Below are 12900 nucleotides of genomic sequence, written 5' to 3'. Positions count from 1 at the left end.
GGCACCTGGTTGGCCACTGTGTGAACAGACTGCTGGACTTGATGGGCCTTGGTCTGGTCCAGCATGGCTTTTCTTACGTGTCAATTCTGGGCCTACACACAGATCATGTTGGTTTTATGCAGAAAACAAAACACTCAAATGCGAAACGAGTTCATAATGGTAACAATGTGTGGCTTTTCTACATTGCATTTTAAGGGTTCACATAGATTGTTTTGGACCTTACAGCAATCCTATAAGGTCTGTAAGTATTGTTTCCATATTGGGGGAAGGAGGTTGAGGCTGAGAGAGTGGCAGTTTGCTAAGCTCATCTAGCAAATTCATGGCCAACCTGAAATTTGAACCAGGTAGTCCCAGGTCCTCAGCTCTTGACTGCTATGCTATATCAGCTCTCCTGTGGGACAACTTCTATTTAGCACTTGAAAACCAAGCTTGCTCTGAATGTAAAGAGGAGGAAACCAGGAGCTTCAGAATGGGTACTGCTAGACACTGATGGCTTCAGGTGCCGCTTCCCCCAAGAAGTGGGACTGGTGTTGAGAAGGGCAGCCTCACCATGCTTACTCTGTGCCCTCTCCTTTCTGGAGACAGCAGCAAGGATCTGTCTGAAATGAAGTTTCCAAAGGGTGATTTATAAGAGTGGGAAGGATAAAAGAGCCCGAGATAAACTGCTCTGATTGTGGGAAGCACTTTAATAAACAAGCGCCCTTTATCACACACAAGAGAATCCATGTAAGAGAGAAATCGTACGCTTGGTCAATCTACGAGAAAGCCTTCCATCGGCGTCCATTCCTTATTTGATACAAGATGATCCACGCAGGAGAAACCCGTAAGCATGCTTAACTTGCAGGGCAATCTTCAGACACTGGTCACACTTCGTCAGGAATCAAAGCTTAGACTCTAGGAAAAGCTGCTGCCATAAACACCAGAAAACCCATACGAGGGTGTTACTTATCTGAGCATTTAGACTGAGAAAGGCTTTGAGGCTAGATCAGCCCTTGCCATGCAAGCAACATCTCATACAGGAGAACCTGCTCAAATGTGTAGGAAGTGGGCTCAGCTTTTTACTGGAAACTTTCTAATCCATTCAGTAGATCGAGCGGTACAGAAGGCTTCTCAGCACTCAGTGTTTTCCTAAAATACTGGGCAACCCTTTACAACAAAAACTGCTTCCGGTTAAATAAGGGGTTACATATGGAAACGAAGACGACAAAGAGAGGCTGTGGGGGGGAAAGTAACTGAATTTATTGTGGCACAAATTTTGGTAGGCAACCACTTACTCCATCAGATGCAGGAAGGGAACTGAGAAAGTGCTTGGAATACATACACGAGGTCCATTGGAAGAGAAGCCAACAGGATATGTTGGGGCTCTGGCTTTATTGCTACTAACAGAAAGGCAATGGTTAAGCAGTATGATGTTGCTTCTCAGGTAATGGCCATTAGCGCACTGTACTTATCTAGCTTTAAGAGTGCTTGTTTTCAATGAAATACATTTTCAATTGAAATACCTAAGTCTGAGGAGACGGTGCCTCCAGGAAGAAGCATCCTGGGCTCTCACCGTGGCAATCCCAGTACCTAAGAGCAGAAAAGTGCTCTCCACCCTTCCTTCAAGCCACACATATTGCATAACAAATACCCTGCATGTTCTAACCATGTTGCATTGATAGGAGACCAGCATGGGCAGTCAAGAAGCACATCCGATTTCCTCCGTCTGCAGAAGAGGAGGTTGGGGGGGGCATGATTGCTCTCTTTAAGAATTTGAAGGGCTGTCACTTAGAGGAGGGCAGGGAGCTGTTCCCGTTGGCAGCAGAGGATACGACTCGCAATAATGAGTTTAAATTACAGGTGGAAAGGTACCGGCTGGATATCAGGAATTTTTTTTTTTTTTTACAGTACAGCCGTGGAATTGGCTGCCTAGGGAGGTGGTGAGCTCCCCTTCACTGGCAGTCTTCAAACAGTGGCTGGACAAACACTTGTCAGGGATGTTCTAGGTTGATCCTGCATTGAGCAGGGGGTTGGCTTAGATGGCCTGTATGGTCCCTTCTAACTCTATGATTCTATGAAAGGGTTCATTTATCCCGCAACATTTCAGCCATTAATTTTCGATAACTATCTGTCATTTGCATTCTTTGAAACTCCACCACTTTGCCTCACCAAAACAATCAGAAGCCCGGTTCTCTCAAATACAGACTTCGGCAATATGCAGCCTTTCAGCCTTGGTTATTACTTGCCCAGATTGGCACACCAAATGGAAAAGCTTTTCGATCCACCAATCCAGGAGGCACATTTTATCTCGGCCAGCCCTAAAGCATTTATGGACAGTGTCAAGTCCTGCATGCACACAACCCTGAGTCACGCTGAAAGCATTCATCATGTGTGTGAGCGTGGCCCTATGGCACAGAAAAAATGAGTTGAGCATGCACCAAAACAGGAGGCGTGAGTTATCCTGCTGACCTCAATTCATGTAAGCTCTGAGCATTAACATCCATCAAAGGGACCAGGATAGCCAAATCATTTTCTTTAGCCTAGTTTTTATGGATTAGCTGTTTTTTTTTTAATTGGGAGAACTGTTTTAACAGCAGACACTCAGCTGGGTTCTTCGCGACGGAGTTGGCGCAGGAAGGACAACCATTGGGGCAAGGTCCTTCACCTCACATAGAAGGTGGAGTCTTGAACTGCTGAACGAGGCAGAACAAGGCCGCGGTCAGGGCAGTATACTGGCACACGAGTAGTTTTACGCTCAAGCTTGGATAGCCCTTCTCACCGGCCTGCTGGGCTGCCTGAACAAACTGGTGGTAGCTACATACAACATCCTTCAGGTTGACCGCGAGATCTTTGTGCCTCCCGCTACAAAGGCCACAGTTTGTGAAATGGAAGCAGGCTTCCGTCAGCTGAAGAAGGTGCTGGAAGGTCTCCCGAATGGCACCCTGGATCTCTGTAGAAGGCCCGTACGATTTGATGACTTTCTGACAGCTGGTCATCAGCCTTTGGGATTCTGCGCACAAGGTGTTCTTGTTTTCCGAGAAATGGGCTAAGCACTGATCACGAGGGTGCTTGGTTCTGTTTCCCCAGAAGAGCTTTAAAGTTTCCTGAAGTTCCACCACGTGGTCTAACAAATGGCAGAAGTCAAGCGATGAGACGTGGGCTCTGTCTTTGACGTAGCTCAGTGCTTTGATGTGAGAGTCTGGAAGCCAAATGTGAGTGTTATAGTCTTTTGGTTCAGCATCAACACAGTTACATACTTGAGTGGACCACACAGGGTCAAAGTCTAAAGACAGGGTGCGTCTTGTTGGTGGGGATGTCAGTGGCTCCTTGGAAGTACCTTGCAGAGCTGGGTGGGTGTCCTCTAACATCGACTCGTCGTCTAACCCACGGAAACAGCTGGCATAAGAAAACTGGCAACTACATCTGTCTACTTTACGTTTTGGTGAGAATGTTTCCTTGGCGTTCAAAGTCAGAGAGTCTGTGTGGCTGCAAATCACAGGGCCCTCAGCACCTTCAGAATGCCCAAAGTGCAAAAATGATTGACCTGAAACACGACTTTCCTCATTCGACCCTGCAGATTTATACAAAACGTCAAGTGGCAAGTAGTCCAGGCAGTTCAGATTGTCATATTTTCTCTGTTCCACATTCTCCTCAGTGGGAACAGCTAGTGGAATGGGCTGTTCATCTTTATACTCCATGGCACCGTCTATGAAGGATTCCTCTTCTGTTTTCTGGTCATAGTCAAGTTCTGCAAATGGAGAGCTGTCAAGAGAGATAGTCACGGCTGATAGGTGGTGAGACCATTGACTCAACCCATCTGAAAGCAAGTGACCCTCTTTAAATGAGACCTGACGAACAACTGGGGAACGCGGGCCGACAATTCTTTGATATGAATCATCGTTTTGCTGACACGGTTCTGCGTTACCAGTCATGGACTTAAAAGAAAGCCAGGAGAGACGAGTCACTATCCCAGAAGTGCCATCAGAGTCGGAAAGTAGCTCAGTCGCACTTGAAAAACCCACCTGTTTTTGGTCTCCAGATTTTTTAAGGGAATTTTCACTCAGGCTCTCGCTTGTCTTTTCTTGAAGTAACACCCCTTCTAATGCCCAGCTTGGTTCACACAAGGCCGGGTCATCGTGGTCTCTTCCACTGGGGTCAAGCACAACCTGTTCATTATTTTCCACCATGCCAGTAGGAGAAGTACCTGGATCCAAGGTTGGTTCATAGATTAATGGTTTGTTCTGATGGCTGTCCAGAGACCGAGAAGGTTTGGTAGTTGTATGGATTATTTCCTCAATCAATAAATAGCTGACTCCAGCGTCAGGTGGTGCCTCTGAGGCACACTCCGGTATTTCCTCTGGCTGATGCTCTACACGACATTCCTGAATACTACAAGACGTTTCGGTAGGATCCTCTTTTGTTTCAGGGCAAGTATCTTCCAGCTGAAAGGGGGTTTCTGACATACTTGGGCAGCTATTCTGATCGGGTGTATAGGAAGAGATAAAAGGACTCTTCCACCCCTCTTTAGAGAAGGAGCTAGATGTGAAGTCTGCGCTCTCTTCACTTCCCTGAGCACCTGGCAAACGGACAGCAGAGATTGAAGAAACAACTGAATCCGTTACTGATTTCGTTTCTAATGTATCTGGCTCCATCTCCATTAAGCTAGATGAATTCTCGGTGGCTCTGTAAGAGTCCAGTTGGACTAGATGCTGGGCTTTGATAAGATCAGGATCTCCTTCAGTGCCTCCAATGGAAAGCCCAGCTGATGAACCTGAGGCACCGGGAAGATCAGATTCTCCACCACAACACATAAAATCAATGTTTTCCTGAGTGTGAGGTGGATCAAGAGGGAAACTAACTTGTGAGGTATAATTAGTCTGTAAAAAAGACCGTCTTTTCTTCAGACTGTTGATACGCGTTGGCGCCTTTTCTGCCCTGTGCATGACCATTTTGTTGTATCTTGACAGAATGGTTTCAACCAGGCTGCAGTGGGATGCCTTCGAGATACCAATATCTTGTGAATTCTGTGGAAATGGTCCTCCAGAGCCTGAAAATAAAGAGGTGGCCATTAATGAAGAAGAAGAAGAGCTGGTTTTTATACCCCGCTTTTCTCTATCTTGAAGGAGTTTCAAAGTAGCTTCCAATCACCTTCCCTTCCCCTCCTCACAACAGACACCTTACGAGGTAGGTGGGGCTGAGAGAGTTCGGAGAGAACTGTGACTAGTCCAAGGTCACCCAGCAGGCTTTATGTGAAGGAAAGGGGAAACCAACCCGGTTCACCAGATTAGAGTCTGCCGCTCATGAGGAGGGAGTGGGGAATCAAATCCGGTTCTCCAGAATAGAGCCCGCTGCTCTTAACCATTACACCACGCTGGCTCTCAATGTGGAGAACTGACTTTTATGTTATGTTATGATAAACAGGCACTTGCTTTATATAAGCATCACAACATTAGTTAATTATAACATTAATTATAACATGAAAGCTTGAGAGACTTTGCAAACCACAGTTTAAGGTTTAGAGCAGATGTTTTCAAACTTTAACAACACAAGCTCTTGTTTTGATTAAAATTTTTTCACAGATTCCCCCTCAAGCCTTCCCCTCATTTCTTGCTAGCACGCCCCAAACGTTGAACATCGCTTTTCAAAGTGCTTATGAAAATCTGTGTATACCCCATGGAGGATTCCATTTTTAAAACAATACAGCAAGATCCTTCTCAGCTACACTTTAAAAACAACTTTCAGTAAAAAAATTTTTTTTTATTGTCTTTATATTAAGATATTAAGTAGTTTTTTAATTGCAATTTACTAATAATGGTAAAAGGTAAAGGTCCCCTGTGCAAGCACCGGGTCATTACTGACCCATGGGGTGACGTTACATCCCGACGTTTACTAGGCAGACTTTGTTTATGGGGTGGTTTGCTAGTGCCTTCCCCAGTCATCTTCCCTTTACCCCCAGCAAACTGGGTCCTCATTTTACCAACCTCGGAAGGATGGAAGGCTGAGTCAACCTTGAGCCGGCTACCTGAAACCGACTACTGTTGGGATCGAACTCAGGTCATGAGCAGAGCTTGGACTGCAGTACTGCAGCTTACCACTCTGCACCATGGGGTTCATACTAATAACAGTAGGGTGTGATATTTTCTTTTGGTTATAAAATAATATGTTATAATTAATTTTCGGCTAGATCCCATAGCAGTTATGGTAGTTGAATTAATTCTAGTATAAATTATGAAATGTGATATGATTAATTTGGTTTGAGGGGGGATATGGTTTAGAATGTAGCATTATTATCTTGCTTTTCATATTTTGTCGGATATTCACACAAATATGGAGTGTTTACTGTATTTTGGGTATGTGTGTTGTTGTTATGTATGTAATGTTTGAAATAATTAAAAAATAATTAAAAAATATTTTTTCTGTACATGGCCTTCAAGGTCAGGTCTTAGCAGATAATCTAAGTTCTGAACCCTTTCTCCAAACCTAAGTGGTTCCTTCTCCAACAGAAGTGCTGCTGAAGCTACAGAAAGGCTCCATAGGCTAGAAGAAGGTTACTTAGCCTGGAGGAACCTCTTCCAGCCTAAGGTAGGATGCTACCTTATATTACATTTAAAAAGAAGAACTCATGCCAACAAGTGGGTATGACAGAAAAAAGGCACTAATGGCAAATGATATGGAAAATACCAGGCAATAACCAATATAGCAAATGCCAAGCAATTTGTACTAAACAATGCAATAAATGCCAGGCAATATATATAAATCAAGCAACGCAAAAACACAAACAACAATCCTTGCGGGATACAATAATGATGGTAAGACAGTTGACAATGTTAATACTGTAATAATAATACAATTTCTTCTTGCGTCCAAAAGAGTAAAGACACTGTAAATACTGACAGTCTCTTCATAAATCCAAACAAGCCAGGAAAAATGGGATTCCGGTATTAGTCCCCATTTCGCATCATGCTTCTTCAATTTCTGGCAATTTCTCAATAGTGAGATTCACATTCCTAAGAACATGTGTTCCAGGAATTAGGTGTGTACCCTATGTAACAAAGTGTAGCAAGTGGATGGCGACATGCGTATGAAATGTGATATCATTAATTTGGTTTGAGGGGGGATATGTTTAGAATGTAGTATTATTATGATCTTGCTTTTGATATTTTGTCGGATATTCACACAAATATGGAGTGTTTACGCATATCGCCATCCACTTGCTACACTTTGTTACATAGGGTACACAAAGGGTTGTTCATGTTTTTGAATTGCTTGATTTATATATATTGCCTGGCATTTATTGCATTGTTTAATACAAATTGCTTGGCATTTGCTATATTGGTTATTGCCTGGTATTTTCCATGTCATTTGCCATTAGTGCCTTTTTTCTGTCATACCTTATATTACATGGCAAATATTTAAAAATTCCCCATAATCTAAGGTTATGTCCCTGCTCCGTGGGTTCAATAGAGGACCTTCCACATATTTTGTTCAGTTGCCAACTTTATGACTCCATTCATTTAAAAATAACCCAGCATATCCCAGATTAGATACAGTTGAGGGCTGAGTTAGATTTTTAATGGCAGATGTTAATTCTAAGATCATGCTTAGTGTGGCTTTTTTTTTAAATCATGTTAGCGTCTTTGTTAAGGAAGAAATTTGTTGAAAATTAGGCTCCAAGTTTGCCATAGCAAGAATATTTTAGGGGAATTATAATGTTTAAATCAGTAATAATATGTATAAACATGACCGTTTGTAACATTTTAAAACCTTTATTCATGTCATTCTGGGTGTTGTGGATTAAATATCTTGTATGGTTTTAATCTGAATATTGTTAAGGTCAGTGACTAAAACATTAATAAAAATTGGTTGATTGATATTACTAAAGTGAATTTCCAAAACTGAGATCCACCTAGAACAGCTGGCCTGAGCCGCTTGCTAGTCAAAGCAGCATTTCTGATAACCATTCTTATTGAAACTTTCCCCCCAGAAACTCCTTGTGACTCACCTGTTCGCGCCTCGGTTGGCGTTACCCGTTCGGTGGCATCGTAGAATTCATCCTCTGAACTGGTATCTCCAAAGCCAGGGGGAGGAGCCAAGGCGAGGCCATGTGACTCTCGCCCGTCCACGCTTGGTTCAGCTGACAGGTCTTGCGTAGAGCCCCCCTCGGTGCCATCGCTGTGGGTGTTCTTCTCCCCACTGCTGGCTGGGGAGATGTTAGCACAGATGCTGTAGTAGTCCATGGCGTCGTTCTCAGCCAGCTTGGACTCCAGAACGACAGCGTTTATCTCGCTTTCCCTTCTGAATTCAGCGTCCAACTGTTCGAGCGCAGAATTGGATAAGTGGGGAAGGAAAGAAAAGAAATCCTCTGACGTGGCTCTGTTTTCATAATCTACTCCTAAGAATGCCTTGTCGCTGCTGGTGAAATCCTGGAGAGTGGGCGTACCAAAACTGAAAAGCTCAGGCCTGCTGGAAGAGCACGCTTCTAAATCGTCCTCTTCCAGAGCATCTAGAGAGTCGCTCGAACCGCTGGTCTTGAACCCCCTACTCTCTGTGTTGGCTGAGTCAGAGGTCTCTGATAAGCTATCGTTTGCGTTATCGTATCCATTGCAGAAGGTCACCTCTTGGTCCTGCGGGCACTTCCTCTCCTGCTCCAGCTCCTCCTGCTCTCCTTCTTCCTCTTGCAGAGGGCAAATGCGGCTGTATTTTTGGGAGTGCGTGTCTGAAAATTGGTCAAAGGAGGAATCCAGTTCAGAAGATTCTTCGGAGTCACTGCATGTTCGAGATTCGTACCCTGCAATTCAATGGGGAGGTTTGAAGCTGGTCAATGCTTGCAATTTGGCCTAGGTCTTAAATAGAGATCTAGAAACAATCAATATGAAACTCGGTCCTGAAAGATGCAAAGAAGTAGGGCTGACAGTTCAGCGTTGGGAAATACCTTGAGATTTTTGAGGCGGAGCCTGAGGAAGGTGGGATTTGGGGAGGGGAGGGACTTCAATGGGGTATAATGCCCTAGTCCACCTTCCAAAGCAGCCATTTTCCTCAGGTGAACTGATCTCTGTCACCTGATCAGTTGTAATAGCAGGAGATCTCCAGCTACCACCTGGAGGTTGGCAACCCTACAAAGAAGAGCTCCTCTGACAGTTGGTCTTGAATGTTGGTGGGTGCTCACACAAATATTATCCTACCATTTATTGATCAGGTTATGTACCTACATCTCATATATTAGTGATAGGACTTCAAAGAAGTCTTGTTATGAATGTAGACTGTAAAAATTCTCTTAATTTCCAATTCAATTAAACATCTACAATATGTACTAAACAGGAGGAGACCTTCTGGTATATGCGATATTTGGATACATTTGCATGGTAAATGATGATTGTTAAATTCATCAGAAGCTGTTTACTTTGATAATTTTTATTGCATGACTGAGGACGGCATTCAGCCCAAACACGTTTGTTCTGTAGTTTGATTATATCCTTTGACCAACCGTATATGTATAGCAGAACAATTTTCTATGGTGTGTGAGGTCTATTGGCTATTATTTTATTGTAATTTATGGATAATTAAAACTCATTTTAAGGTTTTTTTCCTTTAAATTGTATGTATTTTGAGGTTTGCTTATTTTAACTCTTTTTGGCTATTTTATCTGTTTAATGCCATTCAATTACCTGGGCATCTCAGAGGGCTTAACTCATTGATGTCAAACATAAGACCCGGGCACCGGATCCGGCCCCTTGAGAGCTCCTATCCGGCCTGCGAGCCAGCTCCCCCCACTCCTGAGATGTCAATTATTACTACCTGGAGGTTGGCAACCCAACTCTGAATCCAGGGCTTTAGCCGCAGCTCTTTATTCCACGAGTTACATTTCTTCCAAATTCCGTTGCTCTTAAAAGCACCTTCGTTTTTACCTTCCTCCATGGAGTAGCGGTGAGTTTGGGGCTTTCCCTCCACCCAAACAAATATCGAGTGGGTTGGATCCACCAGAAGCTTGTAGTAGCCAGCAATGAGGCAAGTCAGATCTCTGGCGCTGTTAGATTCCAGCATCAGAGTCAGCAGCTTTAAGAGGGAGAAATAATAAAATCAGCTACAATATGCCAAACATCTGCATAAACAGGGACCCACACTAATGCGTAACAGATTGTTTACCCTTTCTTATACATAAAAAAAGGTAAAGGTCCCCTATGCAAGCACCGGGTCATTCCTTACCCATGGGGTGACATCACATCCCAACGTTTTCTAGGCAGACTTTGTTTTATCGGGTGGTTTGCCAGTGCCTCCCCCAGTCATCTTCCCTTTACCCCCAGCAAGCTGGGTACTAATTTTACCGACCTCAGAAGGATGGAACGCTGAGTCAACCTTGTGCTGGCTACCTGAAACCAACTTCCGTTGGGACTGAACTCAGGTCGTGAGCAAAGCTTTGGACTGCAGTACTACAGCTTAACACTCTGCGCCACAGGGCTCTTATACATACAAGTATAAAATGTATATATACATTTTATCCGTATATGTACAGGCACCTGCTATGTATACTTGCATATATTTTAATGCAGAGGTTCCCAATGTAGTGCAAGGGTTGCCAACTTCCAGGTAATACCTGGCAATCTCCTGGTATTACAACTGATCTCCAGCCGATGGAGAACAGCTCTCTTGTTGTAACAGCAAGAGATCTCCAACCACCACCTGGAGGTTGGCAACCCTAATTGTAGTACAAGATGTCCGTATCATTAACACAGCAGAATGTCTGGTAATTACTCTGTAATTACACTTTGGATGAGATTCAGCCTCTGATTCATTCACATGTTCAGTGACTGAATCACAGCTTGAAAAATTCCAGAGTTGAGAGCCCGAAAAGGGTTCAAAAATCACAGATCACCGGCAAGCTTTTGATTTCTCTCATCCCAGGTGTGATCATACTTACTTTGCATTATAATATAAGTAAATAAAATAAATTTGTATTGAGGTTATTGTTATAGAATCATAGAGTTGGAAGGGACCACCAGGGCCATCAAGTCCAACCCCCTGCACAATGCAGGAAATTCACAACTAAATCCCCCCTCCACACCCCTAGTGACCAGAAGATGGCCAAGATGCCCTCCCTCTCATCATCTGCCTAAGGTCACAGAATTAGCATTGCTGATTATCTGGCAGATGAGTTGATTTCATAATCCCATAAAGAAGTACGCATGACCTTTGAGAGCCATCAAAGAGAGGCAGTGTGGCTGTAACTCTATATTCATACAGACAAAGAACTAGTTTCCCAGGATAACAAGATGGACACCTTGTGAATCCTGATCACATAATCTAATTCCCCACAAGGTTGACTACACTGGTTTAGCTGGAGTCCATTGGGTCTCACCTGGTTTAAACATGTATCTGTATCAGGGGTGTTGAACTCCTTTGTTACGAGGGCCAGATATGACATAAATGTCACTTGGTTGGGCCAGGTCATGCCTCGCCAACCCAGATCAGGACGAGGGGGGAGGGGCTGCCTCAGCTGGCTTGCGGGCCACATAAGGGCTCTCAAGGGGTCAGATCTGACCCGCGGGCCTTATGTTTGACACCCCTGACCTATACACTCATTATTACTAAAATAGAGTGCTGTGGATTTTGGAAAACTACATTACAAAAGTATCACATACACAAGTACATGAAGTTGCCTTATACTGAATCAGACCCTTAGTCCATCAAAGTCAGCATTGTCTACTCAGACCTGCAGCGGCTCTCCAGGGTCTCTCACATCACCTACTTGCCTAGTCCCTTCAACTGGAGATGCTGGGGATTGAACCTGGGACCTTCTACATGCCAAGCAGATACTCTTCAAGCTGAGTCACAGCCCCTCCTCCATCCATGTATAGGTCAAGGAATTGTGAAAGCCATAATTACCTTAATATCTTGGAGGTAGATTTTTACCATGCTCACTTTCTCCGATTCTTCAAGAAGCTCCAGTCTGCTAATATTAGCAAACTCCGCCAACATGGTTACGATGTTCAGTTTGTTATTCACAACCTGGCTGATTCCGTATTTGGTTCCCACCAACAGGGCAATGCATGATTCTCTGTCCTGGAGCTGTATCGGGAAAGAGTCACTTATACTGGCTTAGAATTCACTGGCCACAGCAAGCAAAGATGTACGTATGCAAAGAATTTATCACAGATCCAACTCCATAGACACAACTTCCATCTAAACTCACATCCAACATTTTTCAGTGTAAGCTGAAAACACATTCAGCTATGACCCAAGCAGTGGAAATGTGTGAATGAGTCCTGACGTTGTTAAGAACGACAGAGGGTCTATTAGACAGGTCAAACGTGCTGCAATTCACTCTGGCCTCAAAATGGACATTTCTGAAAAGTTCCCAACCCTTAAACGTTGTTTTCTGGCTATCATCTAAATTAATACGGTGAGAGTTTGGAGTCTGCTCACTGTGAATCGCTGCCTATGGTCCTAATTCATTGCGAATATAGGCCTATGGGAGTCTTTTGGCTGGCATGGGGACAAAGTTCCTAATAATTTATAGTATCCTTGAAAAAGCATAAAAAACAAAAAAATGAGCAATCTGAAAGGGGGGGGGAGAAATCCAAGCCTTGCTTTTAAAAAGCCTTTCTTCTGCTCAGAAAGAGCTCCGAGGAAGCAGGAAGCATTTGAATCCCTGCCTCTTTACACACTGCTTTGTAACTGGCTGTGATAGAAACCAAGCTTCTGTGTTCCGCACTTTGCCTTATGCATGGGGCTTTCACCCAGGCTGAGCTCAGGGGAGAGGGAAGAATCGGGTTAACAGAGGAATGGGAAGTCCCGGGATTTGTGAGGGCTGGCAGCGAGGTCATCTCAAATGGGCAGAAAACTCATGCATAACTCCAGGGAACAACTGAGACAGACCGGGGGCAAATGTGAGTGAAAGTACCCATGCATAAATGAACTATGATA

General features: G+C 43.9%; 1 protein-coding gene across 1 annotated transcript in view; it reads right to left on the bottom strand.

The window, feature by feature from the left end:
• Positions 1-2645: 2645 nt before the first annotated feature.
• The window catches only part of FRMPD1 (FERM and PDZ domain containing 1), a 46626-nt gene continuing 36371 nt past the window's right edge, over positions 2646-12900 (bottom strand). Inside the window, exons 12-15 of the mRNA XM_056848655.1 lie at positions 11860-12042; positions 9885-10032; positions 7982-8767; positions 2646-5026 (exon numbers count right to left, since the gene is read on the bottom strand). Of these exons, the coding sequence (XP_056704633.1) occupies positions 2646-5026; positions 7982-8767; positions 9885-10032; positions 11860-12042 (3498 nt within the window). The remainder of the gene's footprint in view (positions 5027-7981; positions 8768-9884; positions 10033-11859; positions 12043-12900) is intronic.

The sequence above is a fragment of the Euleptes europaea genome, chromosome 4, assembly GCF_029931775.1.
Source record: "Euleptes europaea isolate rEulEur1 chromosome 4, rEulEur1.hap1, whole genome shotgun sequence".
Taxonomy (NCBI): domain Eukaryota; kingdom Metazoa; phylum Chordata; class Lepidosauria; order Squamata; family Sphaerodactylidae; genus Euleptes; species Euleptes europaea.
Note: the sequence above shows the minus strand (reverse complement) of the source record. Positions and strands in the feature narration are given on the sequence as shown.